The 26,681-nt window shown below is 42.6% G+C and overlaps 1 protein-coding gene across 1 annotated transcript in view; it reads left to right on the plus strand.

The window, feature by feature from the left end:
* Positions 1-26,681, plus strand: part of LOC145415046 (uncharacterized) — a 1,008,740-nt gene that overhangs the window by 569,356 nt on the left and 412,703 nt on the right. Inside the window, exon 10 of the mRNA XM_080284461.1 lies at positions 10,896-11,049. Within this exon, the coding sequence (XP_080140587.1) occupies positions 10,896-11,049 (154 nt within the window). The remainder of the gene's footprint in view (positions 1-10,895; positions 11,050-26,681) is intronic.

A 26,681-nucleotide genomic window follows, 5' to 3' on the forward strand; every position in this document is an offset into this window, starting at 1 on the left:
TTCTTTCACGAATCATAACAAATCACAAGATGGGTTTAGGGAGGAGGGGAAAAAGCCAGGTGTACCAGACGAGTCTTTTCACATCTGTAAGAAAAAGAAACTGACTTTATAACTTTGAAAAAATGGTTTCAAGGTCTGCCACGGGAGTACACAAATTTCTGAACTCACGAACATTGAGTATTTGAGGGGGGTAAACATACGCTTTGCTGTGCAGTAAAAGCACCTTACCAAATCAGTTCATCCTGATAGTCTGTTATATTTTTCTGATTATTTCTGGGTTGGTAAATAAACATTTCTTGTTAAATCTTTCCCCGCTGTTTTTATCTGTTCTGGTGTGACGACTCTTTGATTCGTTAACGTAATGGCAGAAGACACTGTTCTAATCTAAGTGTTTAAACCTGGGCTAACCTAGCTTAACTGCACCTAATAATGTAACCTAACCTAATCTTCAGTTGGGAAGTTGGGAAACGAAGTCCACATTTGAGTACGATGAGTTTCGTCCATTGTGCTGGAAACAATCGTAGGTACAGCTTTAGAACGTGACGATACTAACAGGGAGGAAATCTTTCAGTAAGAAAACGTGATTTACCGAACTGAATATAGTCTGAAAAATACTGAAACAAGCTGGAGGAATATACATTGAACTGGAAAGGTCTTTCTGGTACTTAAGTGTACATTTACCGGTAAATACATCAGTCTAACAGTACAGTACTTGTGTTTCCGCCGGATTAATCGTGCTTTCGGATTAATCAGGCACCCCTTAACACCATATAGCCCGGATAATCGGGCTATCTTTGTACATGAATATGAAAAATAAAGAAATTAGTGAACATACTGTATATAAATGTAGTAGTACAGTAGGCCTACAAGTTCACATGCACTTACCTAAACTTATAGTAGGTTCCTTATTTACATATGTACAATAGAAGGGGTTGATTGGAGTCTGCTACTGCTGGAAGAAGTCCCCAGCACACTCAAATAGTAATTTCAGAGGTATTTCGGTACGAAGTTCTTAAAGCACACATAAGAATCTAGAGAAGTCGGCAGCAGCACGGCAACAACTCGGAAGAATGGCGAAACAGATTCTCTTTCCCATGCTAGACTCACTACATGTTTGTCCTCTCTTTATGCTATATGAGAAAGAGCTAGCCTCTGAGCTTCATGGCAGTGGTAGACTCGTTCCATCACTTTCACTATCTCACTCACTAAGGTGGGTAAAGGCGGGTAGCTAGCTGGCGAGCCTCATGGAGAATTTCAAGACTGACGAAAAAAATCGGAGAATCTGCCGAACGATTGGAGATTTTCGTAAATGGGACTATTTCTCAAAACTGCCGAAATGTCAGATTTGCCGGGGAATTGGATGCCGAAATATTGGACTTTTACGTATATGGAAATCTATATTTCTTGATATCCTTCAAGCAGCTTGGCTTTATAAATTTCACTCTGTATCCTCTTGTTACTCTCCTTTGCGATACAAACAGATCTTTTCTGTCAATTTTATCTACTCCCATCATGGCCCTGAACACTGCAATCATATCGCCCCTCTCTCTCCTTTCCATTAAGGAAGGCAGATCCAGCTTTTTCAGCCACTCTCTTTACAACATCTGCCAGACTAGGGACCATCTTGGTTGCCGTTCTTTGTATAGTCACTACTCGTTATACAATGGGGTTATGTCAGGTCATACTTTAACGAATAACGATTTTATCATAACTTGGGAGATTGAAACACATTATAAAAGGGGGGTTACGTCAGCGCAACATCCCAAAGTCACCTACCCAAGACTGAAACAAAAATGACAACCCTCCTTAATCACTTCCTGTGTCGGTCTAAGTTGTCTCCAAGACCAAAACAAATACTATCACACCAATACAGGCGGTATTACTCACGTACAGTAAATTGTTGCAACAACACAACAATCACACTTGCGTAATGTTGGCCTGGTACTACACGATGTATAGGCCTACTGTAGCACGATGCATGGCTAAGAGGTGACAATAGCAGGGGGGCACATGTGAATGAGTGGAAAAGACAGGGCTTTGAAGGGGTTGCAGGACTGTAACTGAACCAATACAGTGCTCTGCACGCTGGGGCTGCCATCTTGCCTGAGACAAGCGACTGTCGCCTTGCTTGTGCCTGGTGCTTCGTTAAAAATTTTCCGTGGCAGTATCGTTACTGGGGGAAATTCATCGCAGATCAGATTTTGGGGTGGAACTTTTCTGTTATTGTTGTAGTGAATTATCGTATACCGAATCAACGTACAACGAGTAGTGACTGAATTCTCTCGATCTTGTTTATATCTTTCTTTTTATGTGGGGACCACACCACTGCTGCATATTCCAACCTGAGGTGGATCATGGCCACTATCAATTTTTTTATCATCTCCTCATCCGTGTAATGAAATGCTACTCTTATGTTAGTCATGAGATTATATGCCTCTCTAACTATCTTGTTAATATGTTTTTCAGGTGACAAACTCTCCTGGACCAGCACTCCCAAACCTTTCTCTTCTCTCGCCTTTGTGATTGGTTCACTACCCTTCAAATAATTTGGTGATGGCCTTTTGGTACTTTTACCCATTTCCAATATTTTACATTTTTTTGCATTGAATTTCATTTTCCACATCTGGCTCCAATTATGAATCCTATCCAGGTCCTCCTGCAGCATTTAACAGTCCTCCTCAACTTCTGCTTTCCTCAAGATCTTTGCATCATCAGCAGACAAACTTGCATAACTGTTCATTCTATCACCATATCATTTACATAAATCAGGAACATTATTGATGCTAACACTGAGCCGGGACTCCACTTATTACTTCCCTCCATCCAGACATCCTGTTCTTTATTACTGTCCTATTTGTCTGTCTCTCAAAAAGTCTCTCATCCACTCCTGGAGGTTTCCCTTCAGTCCTCCTATGTGCTCCAATTTCCACATTAGTCACTTCTGGGGTACCTTGTCAAAGGCTTTCTCCAAATCTAAATGCACGCAATCCACCAACCATCTTTCTCCTGTAGCACATCAATCGCTCTTGAGTAAAAGCTCAACAAACTGAAAACACATGACCTTCCACTTCTGAATCCAAACTGACATTTAGCCAAAATATTCATCTCTTCCAGATATTTTATCCATCTGTCTTTCAGGATTCTCTTGCACAATTTTGCGATTATGCAGGTCAGGGACACTGGTCTATATTTCAGGGATTCTTCCTTGTTTCCTTCCTTATAAATTGGTACCACATTGGCCCTCTACTATTCCCGAGACACTTTCTCCTCTTCCAGAAAATTAACAATTAAACCGTGACTCTTATCCACCAGTTGTTCTCTGCATTCTTTGCAGTACCCAAGTAGAGATTCCGTCCGGTCCTGGGGCTTTCCTTACATCTTGAGTTTCCAGTAATTTGTACACTTCCTGTACTTCCACTTTTATATCTTTTATCAGTACATATTTAGTCACTCCCTCCCTCTCCACAAATTCCCTTTCTTCAGTGAAAATCAATTGGAAGCATGTGTTCATTATTTCAGCTGGCATTTCCGCATCTTTATAGACCTCTCCTTCTACTTCGAGTTGAGCGATTCCCTCCTTTTGTTTCAATTTGCCATTGACAGATCTATATAACAGTTTGGGTTCCTCCTTACATTTGTCAATTATACCTTTTTCAGAGCTCGTTTGTTCCTCACTACGTATTCTTGTATATTCATTTCTAGTTCTTCTGTATTCTTCCTTTGTTCTATTATTACCTCTCCTTCTCCAGTTGTTCCATGCCTTGTCCTTCTATCTTTTTGCTGTCATACACCTTCTGTTAAACCAATCCTTTTTCCTGTTTTCTTTTCCACTTACTCTTGGCACATATTTTTCCACTCCCAAATTCTATAGGTCTAGAAAGAAATCCCACTTCCTCTGCATCTCTCTTGTTTATCTGAATTTTCTCCAGTCCGCATTTCCAAAAAATTTCCTCAATCCTGTAAAGTTTGTTTTCCCAAAGTTGTATCTTCCCTACTTATAAAGCTTATCTCTTGGCACTACCTTCTCTTTTATTATCTGGAACTCAATGACCAGATGATCACTTTTTGCTATAGGACACAGATATTTCAGAGATTCAATTATGTCAGGTTCTTTGGTTAGCAGTAAATCTAGTCATGCTGCAGTGTCATCACCTCTGAATCTTGTCTCTTCATTGACCCACTGGGTTATTGCATTATTCATTGCTATATTTAATAATATGATGTCCCACAAATCTTCACTGCCCCCTGAGTCCCATTCCTCCCAGTTCACGTCTTTACAATTAAAATCACCCATCAGAATTATGTTGTTGCTTTTCTCAATCACTTTCCTTAGATAACTAACCATGTCTGACAACATCTCCTGATATTCATCGTCATTCCATGCTCTTGTCTTAGGGGGAACATATACTACTGCCATGTCTTTCTTTCCATTCTCTCCAGTTTCGAATTTCATATTAATCACTTCACCCCTACCCTCTCCCACTTGCACAGTATCAACATTTATGTTGTTCCTCACTGCTATCATCATTCCTCCTCCCATTTTGTCTTTTCTCTCTCTTCTCCACAGTTTGTATTTACCATCTTCCATTTGGATACCAATATCCTCTCTTACCTTGTTATCTACAAAGCACATAATATCTGGTTCATGTACCCACATGAAATCATTGATTTCTAATCTGGCTGATATTAACCCCTTAACCATGGGGCGTCACTTTCGTGACGCTCGGGAGCAAGGGATCATACCGCGGGGTGTCACTTTTGTGATTCTGTGTTATTTTGAATTCGCCCGGGCTTTCAAGTGGTGGCTTGTATCATATCAGTACTACCAGTGTCCAGCTGTACTCAGTTCTGCTAATGTCACCTGTACTCCCATCCACTGTTGACAATTTAGCCATTTTTCTCCTATCCTTGACTCCTCCCCTCCTTTCTCCCCTCCATTACCCTCTCCTCCCACCTGACCAGCTGTGCTGCGCTACACAAATTCTGGATGGATTTTTCCACTCGTTTTATCCATTGAAATGTTCACTTTGCCCCATTCTTATACAGAATAATAAATAAAAGAACGAGAAAAGGTAATTGATACTGCCATACATCTGGAATGGGCTAATTATCACCTGGCAACACCTCACGTGCACTCGTTTGCTAATTTTCCCTGTTTATTTCCCCTTGAACTATGCCGTATGACCTGTTCTCATAATAAAAATATATATATAAGAAAGGAAGGGAGAAGCCTAAGTGATATTTACATTCACCTGGATTTCCTGCCAATCATTTCATAGCGTATATATTAGCAGCTGTCACCACAGTGACATTGGCAGCCCTTCACTGCCCCTAGGCAACAGCATTCCGTTTACTGTCATCCTTCAAGGTGAAATCATGTCGAATTCGCGCCTGTCCTATTCCGCCGCTTTTTAGCCCCATGCAAAGGGCCCTGTGACCTCTAGCCGTACTAAACCTCATGTTGAAAGGGGTAAAGGGCTAAGTGACTGCTGTGTAACATGAACTGGCTAATTTATCAATGATAATGATGGACAGTGACTACGATCTTTCTGGTGACTCTAAAACATTGCAAGTGGAAATGTAAATAATGTGTAAACAGCAAGTGAAAGCAGTGAATGTAAATATAACTGAACAGTGGAAAATAGTTTTATAAGTTACTACAAGGGACAGTGCATAACATAGTGTAAATAAAATAGAATGTGGAGAGTGAGAGCAGTGCGAGTATAAGTGGTTGGGGAATGGCTGGGAGAAGAAGAGATGAGAGGAGAGAGGATGAGATCAGTAGGGCGGAAGTAGTGGAAGCGATGAAGAATATTAAGTTGGGAAAGGCCCCAGGAATTGATGGAGAGTTTGGTGAAATGCTTAGGTATGGGGGTGAGATTGTTGTGGAGTAGATATGGAAGTTGTGTAGATTGGCTTGGGAAGAGGGAAGGGTTCCAGAGGACTGGAAATCAGGTATAATTGTTCCTTTATACAAAGGAAAAGGAGAGGGAGAAGTATGTGGTAACCATAGGGGTATTTGCCTACTTAGTGTGACTGGTAAAATATATGGTAGAATACTCATTGATAGGGTTAGGCATATGACAGAGGAGCTAGTTGGAGAAGAACAAGGGGGATTTAGGAAGGGAAAAGGGTGTGTAGATCAGATATTTGTTCTAAGATGTTTAGTGGAGAAGTATCTAGAGAAGGGAAGGAAAGTGTATGCTGCCTTCATGGACTTGGAGAAAGCTTATGACAGAATAGATAGGCAAGGTATGTGGAAGGTATTAAGAATATATGGAGTGAAGGGAAAATTGTTGAGTGCTGTGAAGAGTATGTATGAGGGAGCTAGGGTTACGGTGCGAGTGGATGGTAAGCTGAGTGAGTTCTTTGATCTCAATGTGGGACTGAAACAGGGTTGTGTGATGTCTTCATGGCTGTTTAATATATACATGGATGGGGTTGTAAAGGAGGTGCAGGGTAGGGCAGTGGATGTGGGGGTGGCTCTAATGAATGAGGGTGAGATTTGGAAGCTTCCGGTGTTGCTGTTTGCTGATGATACAGTAGTGTTGAGTGAAGATGAATGGGAGTTGCAAGGTTTGGTGAATGAATTTGGGACAGTGTGTAGGAGGAGGAATCTGAAAGTTAATGTAAACAAAAGTAAAGTTATGGTGTTTGAGAGGAATGAGACACGAGTGTGCAGTGAGGTTGGATGGTGAGGATATGGAGAATGTGAGTGCATTCAAGTACTTGGGTAGTGTGATGAGTAAGGATGGAACTTTGGGGGATGAAGTGCATGAAAGGGTACAGCAGGGAAGGAAGGTTGTTGGTACACTGAAAGCAGTGATGAGAAATAGGGAGGTGAGTATGGAAGTTAAGAAGTCACTGCATGATAGTATTGTGATCCCTATCCTGACATATGGAAACGAGGCATGGACCTTGCAAGAGGGGAACAAATCAAGAGTGAGAGCAGTGGAAATGAGTTACTTGAGAGGAGCATGTGGAGTGACGTGGAGGGACAGGTTGACGAATGAAGAAGTGAAAGAACGCTGTGGGGTGGATGTGGATGTGGTTTAGAAGATTAGGAGAAATACACTGAGGTGGTTTGGACGTGTGAAGAGAATGGAGAATGAAAGACTGACTAAGAGGGTGTATGTAGGTGAGGTGGAGGGAGGGAGAGGGAGAGGTAGACCGAGGATGAGGTGGAGGGATGGAGTTGAGAGGTATATGAGGGAGGGGGGGGTGAGTTGGGGGGAGGGTAGTCACATGGTGGGTGACAGAGCGACTTGGAGGCATTTTGTCTGCAGCCACCCTTTGCGGGATTAGGGCGTCAGGCTATAGATAGATAGATAGATAGAAATATAAGTGTAAATAAGTAGTAATATAAGAATACTAGTACAGTACCCTCGCGTCCAACATGCGTTTGTCCAGCACGATTCACGTCCAGCACAGAGAGCAAAAAATTAGTACGATTTAATACAGTTTAATTACTGTAACATGGGTGCATTTGCATAGCACGCACAGAGCTCCGAGAAGTGGGCGAAATCCGCAGAGTTCGCCTCTAGCATGATCACCCCAGGTCCAACACGGTCATACTGGACGTTCCTGTGATGCTGACAGCCAATCAAAACTTCTGATCAAGTTGCCTCCCCCACCCGCTATCGTGACGTGATCGTGATGTCGCCCAATCAAAAATGCTTCTGCTCTCACGTGATGTTTTGTTTAAATTTCTCCCGCCACAATGCCACTCAGTCGCATAATTTGCATTGCAAGGTGCTTTTTTCTTGCTGCATTTTCTGCCCTTGCTACTGCATTTTATCCAGCTCACGATGTCTAGGAAGCCTTCTGAGAATCCCAAGAAGCGGCGGCACCTCCCTCAGGCCACCAAGCTAGAAATCATCGAGAGGAAGAAGAAAAGGGAGAGGAAAGTGGACATCGCCAAGGCCTACGACGTGAATGAAGCCAGCGTGAGGACCATAATAAAAAACCAAGACAAGATCATGGCAGCAGTAAAGGCTTATGAAGTGCTAGGACAGGCAGAAGCAGGACCTTCCTTGGATGTGGATGAGGATAGTGATTCTGAGTGTGATTTCGCAGGATTTATGAGGGAGGTTCAGGAGGAGCAACAGCCATTACGCGCTAGTGACGCCAGCAGCCATCCTCCGGGGACCCAGTAGGACTATCTACAGCCTTGAATACCACCTTCCATTCCCAGCAAGCCCACCAACACTATCCTAAAAGGTTAGTTATCATTCATAGTACAGTACCATTTATTATAATTACAGTAGTACCAATATATGTAAAGGTATATGACAGGTATTTAGGGTGACTTTTCCTAGGTTGCTGACATAATTCATTTTTTCCCATAAGCTCTGTTGTTTGTCCAACACGTTTTTGGTCCAACACGGGACCTGTGCATGACAATATTACCGTGTTGGACGCGAGGGTACTGTATATATACTAGGAGTAATGAAAGTGAGAGTCTCACTCTAGCATGTATGAATACTGGGAAAATGAAAGTGAAAGTAACAGATTCACTCTCTATGCTAGTATACAGGACAAGAAAGTGAATGCCTGGAATGAAAATAAACTACTAGAACTGAAAGAAACTTACAGATAAATATTGTATATATAAATAAGTGTAATAAAGTACTAGGAGTATAAAGCATGAGTGTGTTTATAAATAATAAATGACAGCTCCACCTCAGAATACCATCGGGGAACTAGCACAGAAGGAAAGCTCGTGTGCGCTCATAATTTACATTGCTTTCACAGTGTTTTTTTTTTGGGGGGGGGGGAATATGGATTCCAAACTACTTGAAATTCATAGAATAGTGTTTGTAGTTATAATATCAGACAGTGGTAACCATATTATGGGGTATCGGGAAGTGTAAAATGGAGACTTCGTTACCCAACTTCAGAAGTCTCCACAAGTCCTACGGTAGATGACGAAGGCTCAACAAACATCCCAGGGGAAAGCTGAAGGTATGTGCCATATGCATATGGAATTTTGATATTCTAGGACTAATAACTGATTTTTGGCAAATATTTTAAATAAGTCAGTCGGAGCACGAATATCCTCGCAGGACGCGCAACGAGCACAAAAACAACCCCACGGTGTAGGGGTTAAACCATCAACATTAGTATATACCACTTTCAAACTTTTTCTGTTGTTTTTTTATTCCCACATCTCTCCCTCTCTCCATTGGCACCATTTCCTTAATTTCTGATCCATAACTCTCCAATAGAACAGTGTCTTCTCTTCCTTCATTCTCTGTTCATTTTTTGCCTTTGCATCCTTTACTAACTCCTTCATTTTAGGTCTTCCTTCCTCATTTGAATTTCTCCTTACCCAGACATTCTTGAGCCCCTCTCTGTCTGATAATTTTCATATTCTGTTGATGATTTCATTTACCACTACCTGAGACTTAAACTTTACCTTCAGTGGCCTTGCCCCTTCTTCCTCGTACTTTCCTAGCCTAAGCACTTCTTCAGTCTCTTCTTGAGCTTCGTTGTTACCCTCCATGACTACTGATACTATCTCTGTAACCTTACTCAGTTCTCTTTCCCTTTCTGATCTTACTGTCGTACTTTTTCTTTTACTCCTGAAATTATCACGCATTTTTTCTTGTCTGCTACATCCTTGACAAAAGATTCTCTACTTCTTAGTACCCTGACCACTTCCTTCTCCACCTTTTCCTTGATTTGTTGTTCTGTAATCTCTTTCAAATATATATTTCCCTCCTCTTGAATTTTCTTCCACCCCTTGTGTTGCCCCTTGATTTCCTTAATGTGTTCATCTTGCATCCTTGATATTGATTCATACTCATCTAGTTTACTTTTCTTTCTGCCCCTTTCTTCTTCCAACATCTTGTTTTCCCTCTTGAGCTGTTTATTTCATTCGAGGCAGATTCGTTACTCACTTTTAATTCTGTAACTTCTCTTTCATGTTCAGCACTGCGTGTGCATACTTTTCCAACATACTCTGCAGTACTTTGATCTCTTACTCCTGTTGTAAGGTCTGTTCCTGCAGCTATAAAATTATTGACCATACCTTGTTTACCCCCTGGATATTCCTCTCCTCCATTTTCTCCACTCCTGCTAATCTTATTTTAGTTTAGTACTTCCTTTACCCATATCTTCATCAGAGGAGCCTGCAAATTCCCCACCACCAGAATGTAAACAATGAACTATCCCTCTCCGCCATGATGCAACGATACAGAAACTTTGTACTTCCACTATGTCATGTACTCTTTTTATGACTGAAACCTCCGTTTTTTTCACTGGTATCCGATGGGACCTTCACTCACGCATTCATTCACATAGTCACAATAGGCTGGTCTCCTTTTCGACACTGATTGTACAATTATTTCCCCGTGATCCACAAGGAGCTCCATCTCTGTCGGCAACGTGTGTGTGTGCATGTGTGTATGTGTGTGTTTCCAGCTGTGGACATAGGCATCAGAGCCTGTCTTTTTAGACTTGCAGCCCTCCTGTGTACCATAACTGAAACATGTCACCCAATGGACTGTGGTCTGATGTTACCCTTTTCATTTAATCAGCTGTGCCCCTTCTGGGGAATGGGGAGGCAATTGAGCAACATTTATATAACTGATCAGCAGAGTTGCCTGGTTATTACCGTGTCACCTTATGAAAGTGTCCCATTCTGGCACCCCAGTCTTTAAGGATTCTAAAAATTCTGGAGCTTTCTTCAGCCAAGTAGGATTCATTAGATAGTAACTAAGATACATTAGTGCAGCAGTTAAAGGGTTGGCATACAGTAACTCCATTTTTAACCTGCTTGTTTTGTCATTGGAGGCATTAGTAACTAGACTTCTTTTTAAGCTAATATGCAAGCTGTAGTCTTTATTTTTTATCTTGTATTTGTATGTCATTTAAGATATCACTTTTCACAGATTGGGAAGCACGAATAGACAGCCATGGTCGAATTTTCTACATCGATCACATTAATAGGACCACCACCTGGCAACGACCATCAGGCAACCACTCAGCTCAAACACAGCGCAACCAGTCCACTGACCGGCTCCAGAGACAGCAACTGGACAGGAGGTGAGAGTAGGATGCATGATTTGTGTGAGTTGACACTGTGTGTAATTGTTAATTTCATTTCATTTATAAACTCCATGCTTACATTCATCGGCCTTGATCTCCTAATGGTAGCATTCCATGGTGCTTGATCTCTAACAGCCTCTCTATTCAGCCCTTTTTTCCTGAGGACATATTGTATGACTTCATACCATCTTCAGGCTCCCTCTAGCAGCTCTTCCCTCAACATTCACATCACTTACTCTCTACACCCATTGGTCCATCCTCTCCACATGCCTAATCCATCTTTATCTACCTCTCTTATGACAAAACTAATACATCCAAGTCCTATCCTTTCTCACAACTCTTCGTTCAGTCTTAATCCCCCCAAGGCATCTCATTCAAGGACACAATACACATCCATCTGATCATTCTCATGTCAGTATGTTTGAGCCTACAAATTTCCTCCTCCTCCACTGCCCAAGTCTCACTACTGTACAGCAATATATTCCATACACATGCTGCATACAAAAGCCTTCATAATTTCAGGAGAGGCAACAACTCGCTAAACTTATTCCAACCACTCCTTACCTTTGCTATTGAGCTAATTCCAGCCCCACCTTCAGCAAATACCGTGCTCCCCCAAATAATAAAGCTCCTCCACACACTTGAAAGATTCACCAGCAAGATTAATTCTGACCTCTCTGCTTCTGTATGCTCTCCATTATATACTGCACACCCAGAGTCAACATTATATTGTTATGTGAAGCTACAGAATGTGATGAAAATTTTTTGGTCTATCAGATAGGGCCAGGATTTTGGGGACTTGAATGATGAGTGAATGGAACATGTCTCATTGCATTGGAAAGACATGGGCTGTCTGGAGTTTGCTACCCCTCACCCTGCCCTAGGGTGGGAAAGGAGATCCAGAGGTTGATGATAATGATGATCTCATATCACTATGTTCTCTTAAGCATCCGCATACCTCAAACACTGCACAAAATGTAGTTGATTCCCATACCCTTGTGGCAGACTTCACCTGGCCACAATCCTTCTTCATTGACAGTAAAGCCACCTTCATAGGATATCATAATTTTTGTTTTATCTGCATTTACTCTGAAACCTTTTTACAGTCACTACTCATTATACGATGGGGTTATGTCAGGTCATACCTTAATGTACAGTATAACGATTTTATCGTAAATCGGGAGTTTGAAACACATTATAAAAGGGGGGTTACTTCAACTCATCATCCCAAAGTCACCTACCCAAGACTGAAACAAAAATGACAACCCACCTTAATCACTTCCTGTGTCGGTCCAAGTCATCTTCAAGACCAAAACAAACACTATCACACCAATACAGGCAGCGTTACTCACGTACAGTAAATTGTCGCAACAACACAACAGTCACACTTGCGTAACGTTGGCCTGGCGCTACATGATGTATAGGCCTAATGCAGCACAATGCTTGGCTGAGAGGTGATAGGAGGGGAGCACATGTGAATGAGTGGAAAAAACAGGGTTTTGAAGGGGTGGCAGGACCGCAACTGACCCAAAACAATGCTCTGCACCCTGGGGTCGCCATCTTGCCTGAGACAAGCGACTGTCGCCTTGTGTGTGCCTGGTGCCTCGTACGAAATTTTCTGAGGGTAATATCGTTATAGCGGGAAATTCATCGCAAATCGGATTTTGGGGTGGAACTTTTCTGTTATTGTTGTAGCAAATTATCGTATACCGAATCAACGTATAGCGAGTAGTGACTGTGACCTGTTCCACCTCTCCACTTCCTGAATCTTTTTTTCTGCTACCCACTCATTCTCTGGATCAACATAAAGTCATCAGCATACACCTCCGTGGGAGTCCAGTTCTGAAGCCACACAAGAGAGCATCATGCACCGTAGTAAAAAATAATTGGCTTAAAACTGACCCCTGATGCACACCAGTGTTCATGGAAAATTCATCACTCAGACCCCCCTTCATTCCCAACTACTCTACCCCTGTACATTGTCATAACCACTCTGACTAACCATCCTTCAGGCCCAAGGTTTTTCATTGTCTGCATCATCACCTCCCTGGGTACTTTGTCAAAATCCTCCAAATCCACAAATGCAAAGTACAACATGCCCTCATTTTATGATAAAGATGCATTTGAAAAACATCCATTGCATCACAGTCGCTCATATACTGTATCATGTCACTTATATGTTTTCTGTTGACATGTTTTTGGCTAAGGATCACTCATCCAACTAAATCTGAAAACAAGTTTCCAGCTCACCTAATCTGGAAGTTATTTCACTTCACTGCACTTCACTTGCTGCTTACCACCAGAAAAAAAAAAAAAATCCACCTTATGTAAACTGGTGGTTATTTCACTTCACTGCACCTCACTTGCTGATTGAACTCTAACACCTCACTACAAAAGCATATTTCATGGTTTGCAGCAGTCACCTAAAAACTTTTCTCATAGAAGAGTGTGAAGAAGCTAAAGCAAGCCTGAGGAAATTAAATCACCTAAGGGGTTCAGAGCCAGGATTGTGGGTAGTTTGAAAGGCAGAGTGGGGGAAGTAGTAGAGGCTATGAGTAGAAGGTGGGTGGATGTTGATTGTGTACAGGAAGGTGGGTACAGGGGAGGATCAACGAGAGTGATTGCCGGGAGGGACCGTAGGTACAAGCTATTTTGGCAGGGAAATGTAGATGGGTATGGCATGGATGTGCTGATTGGGGAAACATGGATGGATTGTGTCATGAATTTAATGAGGTTGAATGAAAAGATTATACAGGTGAAAATTTTGTTCTGTAAACTCATAATTTCACTTATATTGACGTATACTGCACAGGAGCCTCTGTGGTACGGTGGTAGAGTGTGCATTTCGCACGCTGGTGAGCGCGGGGTCGTCTCCCACCAAAGTTGTAAAAACTTTGGGAAAGCATTCACCAAGCCACTTGCTACTTTGGCGGACACAAGGGGTGCTGTGGTTGAACCAGTGTCGCATACTACTATGCTTGCACCCAATCGGCTTAAGGCGGGCTGATTACACTTGGTTCACAGACTACACACACATCCAAAGCCACTACAACACTATAATCACACTCACAAGCACTTCTCACCCTACATACAGTCTCTACCAGACAGCCTAAGCCACTGGGTAGAGATACATTGGCAGTATCGTCCCCGCTTCGGTAGGGATAAGCCGGTCCTGCAGTGGAACTCAACGGCTGATGATGATGATGATGATACTGCTGCACAGACTGGCCTTGATGATGCAGAAAAAGATTAATTTTGGGATGACTTGATGAGTGTGATAAGTAGTATGGGGGATGTTGAGATTGTGGTTTTTGGAGGGGACTTAAATGGTCATGTGGGTGAAGCAGCTCAAGGATACGAAGGGGTATATGGGGGATGCACGTATGGTATGAAGATTGTGGAATGGGAAAGGATACTTGAATTTGGGGAGGCAATGAACATGATTGTGTGCAACATGCATTTCAGTAAAAGAGAGAGTAGGTTGATTACATACAAGTCTGGGGGAAATAGTAGTCCATCCATCCATCCATCATCCAATCCTACACTGCCTCATGAGGAGCATAGAAGCCCGGGGCTAGGCGGTTGGTCCCGACATTGAAGATGAGATTGACCAGCCTCACTCATCCCTGAGTGGCATTACATGAGTAATCAACCTTAACCACCCCTTGGATATAAACCTTCACCGGCATAATCCGATTAGAGTGCAGTAATAACCCACTAAACTACGAAGCACCATAATTTGGTTATATGGTTACCACCCAGCATAGTAAATGGTTTCCTGGTGTATAGGAAACCATTTGGCTTGTCACTCAGTGTAGAGTCACCCATAGGCAGAAGGAAGAGGAAAGAATGAAGGAAAGATAGATAGGAGAGGGAGTGTAAAGTCACCTGTAGGCAGAAGAACGAGAAAAGAATGAAGTGAAGAACGACAGAAGAGGAAAGAAAAAAAGGAGGAAAGGAAAGGACAGACACCAGAGAGCAGCACTACATCAAGTGAGTGGATGGTGAGCACTGTAGTCAGATTGACTATTTCCTGGTCAAGAGGGCTGATAGGGGGTTTGTGAGGGATGTTAAAGTTAACCCATGGATTGCGCAATTACCTTTTTTTATCCCACCCTGTGGTGTGCAAAAAATGAAGGATTTTTTTTTTTTAATAGTTTTTGTTTATTATAAACTTGAAGATAAACATCCAGGGCATCATCTGGTAAAGAAAAAATCTCTCACTCTCCATCTTTGCGTAGGGCCATATGTAAGTTTGCATAGGGGAGTAGTGAAAAAATGAATTTAAAAACAAAAAAAATTGTTGTTGTTTATTATAAACTTGAAGATAAACATCCAGGGCATCATCTGGTGAAAAGAAATAACTCTCTCTCTCTCTCTCTCTCTCTCTCTCTCTCTGTCTTTGCTTAGCACCATGCGTAAGTTTGCATAGGGGTGGAGTAGTCAGCAGTGATGCATGACTAGCACAGCTTGAGCTGTGGCTTGCAATGCAGCACTACCCAGCCTGACTGTGGCTCACAATCCACGGGTTAAAGGGAGTGAGGAGTGTGTGCAGCAACACAGACTAATTTTTTTTTTTTTTTTTTTTTTTTTTTTTTTAATGCAAGAAAGAAGGAACCAAAGGCCAGGATCCCACAAACTGTTCCTTCCAAGAAAAAAGCAAAGAGAATACAAAAGAGAGCCAAATTCAAAATCCATTCATTTCAAGATCCCTGGACACACTGCGTTTGAAAGACTGGAGATCATAGGACGTACAAAATACAGACAGAGGGAGACAGTTCCAATTTTGACCTGTTGCATAAATGAAGGACTGGGAGTAACGGTGAACTCTTGCATTAGAGAGTTGGACAGAAAAGGGATGAGAGTTTGTTGCTAGATGGGTGCTGCACGCCCATCGTAGAGGTGGAGGGATGCAAGCAGACATTTCAGAGGAGCAGTGACTATTGAAGTAGCGATAGAAAAGAGATAAAGATGCAACAGTTTGGTGAAGAGACAGAGGTTGAGGAAGCCACTAAGAGGAGGAGAGTTAATGAAACAAAATGCCTTTGGCTCCACCCTTTTGATAAGAGCTGTATGTGGGGAGCCTTCCAACACATGAGAGTTGTACTCTACACGGGCGAATAAAACCCGCGTCAACAACTGTGCAGGGGTAAAGAAGGAACGGAGTATGCTTAGCACACCTAATCTCATGGAAGCAGATTTCACAAGAGATGTAATGTGATCTTTCCAAGATAAGTCCTGTGAAAATGAAACACCAAGTATGTTTAAGGATGATGCAAGATTGAGCTGGTTATTATTAAACATTAGTGGGTACTCCTGTGGAAGAATTTGTCGAATTGATAGGTGTAAGAACTAAGTCTTTGATGCATTAAAAACAAGATTACTTTTGTCCCAGTCAGAGATACGAGCCACGTCAGACATTAGGTGTGGCATAGCTTCATCCTGTGTTTGTTGAAGTAACTGCTGAGATGGATGTTGCAGGAACTGAATTTATAGGTGAAGGGTGGAATCATCAGCGTATGAGTGGATAAGGTTAGATGTACAGCTTAGGTCATTGATGAATAAGAGGAAAAGAGCCCTGAGGAACACCACTGTTGATAGATCAGGGAGAAGAACGCTGGCCATCTGCAACAGCAGCTATAGAACGACCAGATAGGTAGGTTAAGGCACAGATTGAAGGATAGAAACCGTAAGAGGGCAGTTTGGAAATTAAAGATTCATGCCAGACTCGTTCGAAAGCCTTTGAGATGTCAAGGGCAATGGCAAAGCTTTTTCCATTGTCCCAAAAGGAGGATGACCAGGAGTCTGAAAGGTAGGTGAGAAGATCGCCAGTGGAGCGACCCTGATGGAACCCAAGCTGATGATCAGAAAGAAGGTTGTGATAGGAAAGATGCTTTAAAATTTTTCTGTTAAGAATAGACTCAAGAACTTTCAAGACACAAGATGTTAAAGCAATTGGGCAATAGTTAGAGGGCTGGGAATGGTCACCCTTCTTTGGGACTGGCTGAATGAGAGCAAACGTCGAGCAAGAAGGGAAGGTACAAGTTGATAGACAAAGACGAATAAGTTTACCTTGGCAGGGTGTAAGCACAGACGCGCAGTTCTTGAGGACAACAGGAGAGACCCATCAGGCCCATATACCTTGTTAGTACAGTATTGAGGCCATTAATGGCAGAAAATACGTCAGTTGAAGATTAATGTCAGTCATGAGGAAATCAGAGGGGGGAAGTGATGGAGGAACAGCATCAAAATCATCTAAGGTGGAGTTGGAGGAGAAAGTCCGAGTGAAGAGATCTGCTTTATCAGTAGAAGAAATAGCTACAGAACCATCAGAGTAGGAAAGAGGAAGGAAGGATGATGAGGTAAAGTTGTTAGAAAAGTTTTTGGCAAGGTGCAAGAAGGAGCGGGAAGAATTTGAGTTGGAGAGTTGAGAGCATTTAGTATGGATGAAATTATTTTTAGCAGAGTGAAAAACAGACTTAGCACGATTCCGGGCAGAAACATAAAAAGGATATGAATCAGGGATGGATTGGCTCCAGTACGTTTTGTAGCCCTTCTGCTTGTTGTGGACAGCATTAGAACAAGTGTAGTTAAACCAAGGCTTTTCTGCATTATTCAGAGCATGTGAGAAAAGAATGTATGCTTCCATGCCCAAGAGAATAACCTCTGTAATGCACCTGTCACTCCAAGAGGAGGGTCCACAGGCCGTACCGGAGCGATAGGACAGGTCAAAGTAATAAGTTTGTGATCGGAGGATCCTAGAGGAAAGATTAACAGTGTAAGCACTAGCCAAAGGATTGGTTGTAAGGAAGAAGTCAAGTATGTTGGAACTCTCCAAGGCAGTCAGGGATATGGGTAGGGCGTTGTACAAGCTTCACTAGGTCATTAATGATAGAAAAGATGTAGGCTTGTTCACCAAGTGGAACAGTGAAAGGAGAGGAGAGCCAAAGGTGGTGGGGAACATTGAATTCTCCTAAAATGGAGATTTCAGAGAGAAAGGTGAAACGGATAGGATGTGTTCCATTGTAGAAGTAAGATAGTCGAAGAATTTTTCATAGTCAGTAGAATTAGAGATAAGTAACCAGTGCAGAAAGCCGAAGCCAGAGAGCAGAGAATTCAGAAGAGTAAAGTTCAGGAAGATGAGAGAAAGATAAGTCGTTGCATATGTATACACAACAGCCACCTTTGGCTTTGAAATGAGTATAGAAAAAGTAGGAGGATAAAGAAAAGGGTTTGCTGTCAGTTGCCTCAGACAGCTGAGTCTGAGTTAAGAAGAGAAGGTGAGGTTTAGTGGAGGAGAGGTGGTGCTCAACAGAGAGAAAGTTAGAGGAAAGGCTGCAAATGTTGCAGAAATGAAGAAGTGAGTCAGACAGTCGTTCCAGGCAGCTCATTGAGTCATCACTGGGAGAGGGGTGGAAGGTGGGGGCATTTATGGCCCCCCCTTCCCCCTGGGGACTCCGAAGCTTGGTTACTATAGTCGCGGCGCGCGACTCTGAGGTTGCTGTTATCGTACCCTGGCAACTATCATTCAAAAGTATGTCTGATTTCGTGTATTATATGAGACGCATGTGATTCGTGTATAATATGTTCGTGTATAATAATATTCGTGTATAATATATTCATGCCTAATATTTTGATCCGTGTATAATATGATACGAAATCGTTCGCAATTTCGAATGTCAAGTTGCCAGGGTACGATAATGACAACCTCAGAGTCGTATGCCACTACTATAGAAGCCATTTTAATTTTTTTGTTGTTGTAAATTTTGAAAAAGAAATGTAATGTGTAATGTACATGTAGTTTATTGTTGACAGTTAGAGAAACCTGTATTGGAGAGCATGCTGATCTACTCTCTGTGTTACTGAAACACTGAAAAAGTTTAGCAAAAAGGGATGGTCAGGAACTAGTCCTGAGGGCTGATGAAATGGGAGCTCCAGCTCTCCCTGACATTAGCTTTCCATTCACCTTGGGGGTACTGCCCTGTTTGACTGGTGCTACAGTCTATGGTGCACAAGGATTAGGTGGTGAAGAAGAGGACCCGTGCATGGAGGAGGAAAATATGGAAGTTCTGATCTTAAATGTCAGGACCAATTTGCTTAGCCCTGGGCACTTATGCTCTTCATGGGGCAACATAGGATTGGATGATGGATGGATGGATGGATGGATGGATAAAAAAACAACTTGTATACTGAGATAAGTAGTGTGGTGGCTGAACAGGGAGCTGTTGACAGAAGTGTTAATGAACAGTACAGAGCTGTCAAGAACAGTATCCAGATAGTTACTGATTCAGTGTGTGGATGGACAAGGAGTTCTCCAAGACATTGACACAGTGGTGAGTTGAGGGTGTAGAAGCTACAGTTAATGGGAAAAGAAGGCTTTTCTGGGAGTGGAAAAGGGGTGATAACAAAGAGGAATACTTGGCTGCCAAAAGATGGGGCTAGAAAAGAGATATACAGGGTAAAATCTGAGTCCCAGAGACTTTTATTGGATTAGCGAAATAGCTTTGAAAGGAACAGTTTAATATTTAAGATGGCAGATCAAATGAACAGGGTATCATAGGTGAGTAATGTGTGAAGAATGATGAAAGATAGGCATTGGTTGACAGTGAATATATTAAAGATTTCTGGAAGGAACACTACAACTAGTTGCCAAATAAGGAGTTTTATTGGAATAGGGAAAGTTTGGAGTTAGCGAATCCAGTGTTTGGTCCTTGGCCTGTAATTGACACTGCAATTTCGAGCAAGGCAATAGGCAGGATGCAGGTGGGGAAGGTGGCAGGTGTGTCTGGGTTGACTGCTGAAATGCTAAAGGCCTCAGGAGATGTAGGAGTGGGTTAGTTACTGATTTAATGAATAGGATTACACATGAGAGTGCTGTCCCAGATAGCTGACTGAAGAGTGTGATTGTAAATGTGCACAGGGGGAAGAGTGATGCTCTGGAAAAAGGGAATTGTAGAGGCATAAATCTTTTTGGCTAGATAATGAAGGTAATGGAGAGAGGTCTAGAGTATGATAAGGGAAAGAGTGAATATTGATGAGATGCAGTTTGGGTTTGTTGGGCAGTGATCACTGGTGCTGCATTCTTTTTCCGACAGCTTCAGGAAAAATATAGGAAAGAAGAGGTATCTGTACATTGTTTTTGTTGATTTGGAGAAGGTCTTTGACAGCCCCTAGGGAGGTGGTGAAGTATGCAATGGGAAAGTTTGGGATCAAAAAGTGATTGGTTAGAGTCGTTATGGCTATCTACATGGGTGCTTGCACTCAGATGAGAGCAAATGGAGATCTGAGTGATTGAGTTTCCTGTGAATGTTGGCATGCATCAGGGGTCAGTCTTGAGTCCCATGTTCTTTATCATGGTGCTTGAAGCCCTCTCATGTGACTTCAGAAATGGACACCCATGAGAGATATATGCTGATGACATGTTGATTGCAGAGAATGAATGGGAAGCAAAGGAAAGATTTAGGAAGAGGGGAGATGGTATGAAGCACAAGGGCTTGAGAGTAAATGCAGCTAAAAGTAAAGTGACGGTATCTAGGGCTGGTGGTGGTACTGTCAAAGAGGAGGGAGAGTGTTCGTGTGCAGTTTGAAATATCACAGGGGAATGGGAAGTAATTCCATTTTGTTCAGTATTTGTGATAAGTTGGTGCATAAGAGTTGCGGTGGTATTAGAGGTAGACTGTGTGACAATGCTGATTTCGTGTGTACAGTGTGTTGGAGAGCATTTGGAGATTGACAGGCATGAAAGGATTGAACTTGTTGGTGATTCTCTTGAGTGTGTGGAAGAATTTTGCTACTTGAGAGAGATGTTATGTGCTGGAGGTGGGGCTGGAGCTAGCTCTGTGGCTAGAGTGAGGAGTGGTTGGAAGTAGTTCAGGGAGCTGTTGCTTCTCCTGACATTGAGAGGGCTCTCCCCTCATGCTAAGGGATCTTTGTATGCGGCATGTGTTAGGAGTGTAATGCTGTATGGTAGTGAGACCTGAGCAGTAATGGAAGAAGAAATGCACAGAAGTGGCAGTGATTTGGTGGATGTGCAGTGCATCCGCAAATGCAAGGCCTTTATGATGGAAGAGTTGAGAGGAATGATGGGACTGGGGTGCATTGGTGTTGTGATGAAGAGGGGTAGATTGAGATGGTTTGGGCATGTGGAGAGGATGAGGGATAACAATTAGGTGCAGAAATTGAGAGGTATGAAACATTGGGGGTAGGGTTGCAAAAGAGTCCGATGAAGACCTGGGATGAGGTCATAGAGTGTGACCTCATGGATAAAGGGCTGAAAAGGGAAGCTGCCAGCAGTCAAGCAGCATGGAGAGCTGCCATTAGATGACCAAAGCCAACACATGCAAGCATGTTGGAGCCTTTATAAACAAAACAAAATTAAAGCATACTATGTAAAAGTAAAGCAAATGGAAGATAGTGACAAAACAGAGATGTAAAGGAGCAAAAGAAGTGGGCAAACTAACAGTGTGGGCATCTTAACCCTTACCACGCTGGCGATGTAAATTTACTGTACGTCCCCCTCAAAAATGCTAGTGATGTAGATCTACGTCATGCAGCATTGAGAAGTCATTGCAAGCAAGTGAAGTAAAATGGAAGGTTATATCATATATCGCTAACTTCAGACATTTATCTGCTATGCTTACAACACTGATTTAGGAGCACAGTAGGCCAGTGAGTCTTCACAGGCCCACTGCCGATCTGCTTTGTCTGTAACCTGAAGATTTCAGAGGTCGAGTGGCACCAACCTGACTCGATTCAACCAACTTTCTAGCCATGGTGATTACTTTTGTTAGTGCCAGGGATCTTATTTTGAAGTATTAAGCCTATTTACCCCTCAAAAAAAATTGAAAATTGGTTCACAAGCTCACTGACACTCTTCTCTCTCAGTAACCTTGAAGGTTTCAGGGGTACAGCAGTGGCACCAACCTGACTTGATTCCACCAACTTTCTGGCTTCGGTGGTTACATTTATTAGTGCCAGGGATCTTATATTGATGCAGTATGCCCATTTAGCCAGGAAAAAAAATCCAAAATCGGTTCACAAGCTCACAGCTGCTTTGCTCTCTCAGTAACCTTGAAGATTTCAGAGGTAGAGTGGCACCAACCTAACTCAATTCAACCAATTATCTGGCTTTAGCGATTACTTTATTTAGTGCCAAGGATCTTATATTGATGAATTAAACCAAATTTAGCCTGAAGAAAAAAAAATCCAAAATCGTCTAGCGTGGAGGGGTATCATTTTTTTTTTTCTTTCCCCCCCCCCCCTGCATGGTATGGGTTAATCCATTAGAGACTGATCTCCTGAGCACCACTGCACAACTACTATACAGGTTTCCCTCATTGTACGATTTGGTTACATTGCCGGAAAGCCAATCATGTAATGATTCTTAAATTGAACAGATTATAACATGGATTCAGTGGAGATACATTCCTGGTAATTGTCAGCGACTCACTATAAGAGTAAAAACAAGTTTCCAGCTCACCTATTTTGTTTTTTTGTCCGGTCCAAGTTATTGTCATTCGTCTTCCTAAGGCTGGGGGACAGTTAGTATCCCAGTGTGTTCACTCATCATCTTTAAGAGCAAGTAGATCAGTTGAGGAATGGCAAGAAGGAAGGGTAGTGGGAGAGTGAAAGATGGCAGTACAAGTGAGAGATGAGAATGTAATGCAATGCATGCCAGGAGAAGATATCAGAGGAGACACACATGAGTGTGACTTAAGCTCAAAGGGTTGGCACAAGAGGCCAGGCCTGCTTAGATGACTCAAAACAGGGTTCCTTACATATATATTGTTGGTCATCTTGGAACAGACAAGTGATGTAGGCTTGCATGTTGGTCCCCACTGAGGCTTTGCTGGGAATTGTAATAATCATATAATCAAAAATGGCAATTAAACAATGAAAATTAGTGCCAAAATCTTAAGATTGTATAAGAGATTGATTGCAGAATGGTCAGTCATTACATTACATGAGGGAGACCTGTTCTTCTTCCATGTAAGAGATGCCCTCAGTAGTAATTTTTTTTTTTTTACCATACAAGGATTTCCATACATAGTAATCCTGGTTATCCAGAGTGTCACGAATCAATTCGCGACATTTCCCTTTTGTGAGAAGCCACGAACTATTAGTGGAAAACTCACTGTGTATCGCTCAGCTAACCGTTTCTCCCTCCATTTCGGGGTATACTTTTCAAAACATTCGTCACTGTTTAAAAGTGACTGATTTAATGCACGTCACTAAGTGCGCTACTGAGCGATACTATTGTTTTTTTATTGTTCGCCTCTGCTTGCCAACCGTTAGCCACGCCTTCTTCCGGTGGCTAGTGCGTCCTGCCTATACATTATTTGAATTCAGTCTAGTGTTTGTTGTGACGGAGGAAGGTCCTGTGCTCCAAGAAGTGTGAGAGGTCGCTAGCACCCAAGCTCCACTGAGACAGTTAATCCAGTCCTCCCACCCCTCGGGTGATACATAGCATTCATCGACTGGTATTTCCCTTTTGTATAATCCTAGTTTTAAGAGTTTAGTTAAGGTGTTTTTTCCTAGGCGTAAGTATTTAGCTTTTGTGTGAGTGAGTGAGTGCGTCTCATTTAATTTTATTTGAATTGTAACGTTAAATTTATTTTTGTGATTAATAAATTTAACAGTTCCTTTCTTGAGCTCAATGTAAAGTAAAATCTTGTTTCATTTAATCCAAATTAAGCTTATTTTCCATATAGTTCCTAGCTGGCATAAACGTTTGCTTTCATAACTGGTACTTAGAACAGTCTTGTTGTATTAACTTAAAATCCATTGTGCCAGGAGTTAATGCATCAGCAAGAACCTGATGTTATTATTATTAGTATTAGTTATTTATTGTCAGGGGTGAAGTAACTTTCTCCAGAGGCTAACAGTACAGTAAGTCAGCAATTGTGAGTAATTAGTCTCTGCTGTGTACTGTTGAGAAAGTTTTTGAATTCTCGTTCTTAGAGAATCGTTGCACGATTTAGCAAGACAATCATTGTCCCTGCTCTTCAGTATTATTGAATATTATTATCAATTTAAATAACATTTAACCATTTATTTTAAAAACACCGTGATATTATAAAAACCCCGTGTCAATTGGCGACCTCATTCCAGGATATTAACTCCTAGCTATAAAGCTATTCACGAGATAGTGCTCACTCATTCATATTTAGGTATTTATCATTAAAGTTTATAGGGACAAGCTTACTGGTGTTTACCCTTAATTTAGCAAGTGAATTTTGCTTTATTAATCAGTAGAGTACTTAACTCTATTTAGTACTTTATTTTTGGTAACCCCAGATGATTTTATTCGCTCCTGGGAGGTCGCCGTACCCATTGTGTTTATTATTGAGTCTTCCCAGTCATTTGCATTTTTGCTTTAATCTTTGCCAGTTAACTAGATAAGACTGGTCACCACTAACTTGTGTCTGTTCTCTTTACTTGTGTTTATTAGCATTTGTTCGCTAAGCAGTCAGTACTCAGTTTCGGTTACTTAGTAAATTGAGCTAGCATCATGGCTACAGCTGTATTTTTACAGGAAGCCAAAGATATGGGTCTTACGGACCCAACTGAAATCAAAGAATACATACTCTCACGGTTCAATTACGAGCAAGAACGTGAGAAAGATGCTCGTGAAGAGCGTAGAATTCAGCGCAAATACGAGCGAGAACAGCGTGAACACGAGCAAAAACAGCGCGAACTCGACTTGGAACATGAGCGAGAACAGCGTGAACACGAGCAAAAACAGCGCGAACTCGACTTAGAACACGTGCGGGAACAACGTGAATATGAACGTGCCGAACGTGAGGCACGAGAAAAACATGAACTTGAAATGATGAAGCTCAAGCGAGATTCCTTGGCTTCAGACACGTCTGGTGCAGTTGGTCCAAGCTCCACGAGTGTTCCCCCTGCACATGTCCTGGCGACCCCACGCATCAAGCTTCCTTCATACAAGGAAAGCGAGCGAATCGAGCCGTACATAGCTCGTTTTGAGGACATGGCAGACTTATATCAACTGGATGAGGCAGCTAAGCGGCTTCAGTTTTTTAGCCTATTTGAGGGCCCTGCCCTCGATATTCTCCACAGAATTTGTGGAGACAATCTCACATATGAGATGATGAAAGCTGCGCTCATTAAGGCGTATGGTCTCACTGTAGACGACGCCAAAGTTCAGTTCATGCGAGCTCGTCTCCAAGACGAGGAGACAGCTGTTCAGTTCCTTGATCGTCTCACAGCTTACTTAAATGAGTGGATGGAGAAAGATGAAACTCCTTCCACGCGTGAGGGGATAATTGACCTTATGCTGCGTACACAGCTAGAGAGGTCGTGGCCTGCTGAGCTCATAGCACAGCTTAAGATCTGCCAGGTGAAAGATGCTAGCCAAATGGCAGAGAAGGCTGACGCATTCTTTACTGCATACGGGTATCAAGCTCGTAAGCAAAACACCTGGAGCAGAAAAGATACTGATAAATCTGGGAAGCCGTCTCAGACTGAACCCCAGCAACAAGGCCATTCTCAGAGTAATGGCCAAGGTCCAAAACCGCAGTGGAAGGACCAGGGGCAAAACACTCAGAAACCTGAGTGGAAGAGGTACAAGTACCCTAACCAGCAGCAGTATCAGCCACGCAATCGACCGTCGGGACAAACTTTTTCACCACCAGCTCAAAAGAGGCAGGAAGCGAATGCAGCCTTCATTCCTCAGCAGCAGCACGGTGGTCACGTCCCTACCAGTATGGGTACTTCCCCACAGTTCACTAGTCCCACAGTGACAGTGAACCCCCCTGCACAGATGGCCAATGTTCCATCTTCTCCTCAAGGCACAATGTTTGCCACATCAATTCAGCAGCCTCATGAGTGGCTAGCTGCTTCCTCCACAGGCCCTCCCACAGGTGACAGTACCTTCCTTGTTCAGCCAGGGTTTGTGGGAGGCATTCCTGTGAAGGTCCTGAGAGACAATGGTTCCTCAGGTTGCTCTGTTAAGCAGAGTTTAGTTCGGCCTGAGCAGTATACAGGTCGACAGATCCATGCAAAGCTTATTGATGGATCAGTGAGATTGTTCCCTGAGGCATGTATCCAGGTGGCATCTCCATTTTATACTGGTACGACACTTGCAGTTGTCATGCCAGAGCCTCTATTTGACTTTATAGTAGGCAATATTAATGGAGTCAAGGATAGTTGCTCCGATGACGCAACTCAGACTTCGGCTGCTGCGGTAACACGAGCCATGGCTGAGGCTCCAGATTGTGTCACCCCAGTGATCATTGAATCGCCGCAAGATCTGATGTGTAGTCAACTTGTTGTGCAAGAACAACAATCTGACCCGACACTTGCTGCCGTGCGGAACAAACAAAAGGGTCGAGTGATAAAGTATTCACGGGGAGGTCGAGCCAAGTTCCTTCGTAAACAAGGACGGCTCTACCATGAGTCACGAACACCCGAGGGCGAGGTTCGACTGCAGTTTGTCGTTCCCGCCAAGTACCGCCTAGCAGTGTTACAATGGGGTCATTGTTCAGCCTCAGGAGGTCACATGGGCAAAAGGAAGACCCAGGGCCATATCCGAGCTGACTTTTTCTGGCCAGGGATGGGACGGGACATAGATAGTTTTGTCCGTTCTTGCAGTGTGTGTCAAAGTA

The sequence above is a fragment of the Coenobita brevimanus genome, chromosome 101 (assembly GCF_032717465.1).
Source record: "Coenobita brevimanus isolate Jiangsu-jjx chromosome 101, ASM3271746v2, whole genome shotgun sequence".
NCBI classification, from domain to species: Eukaryota; Metazoa; Arthropoda; class Malacostraca; order Decapoda; family Coenobitidae; genus Coenobita; species Coenobita brevimanus.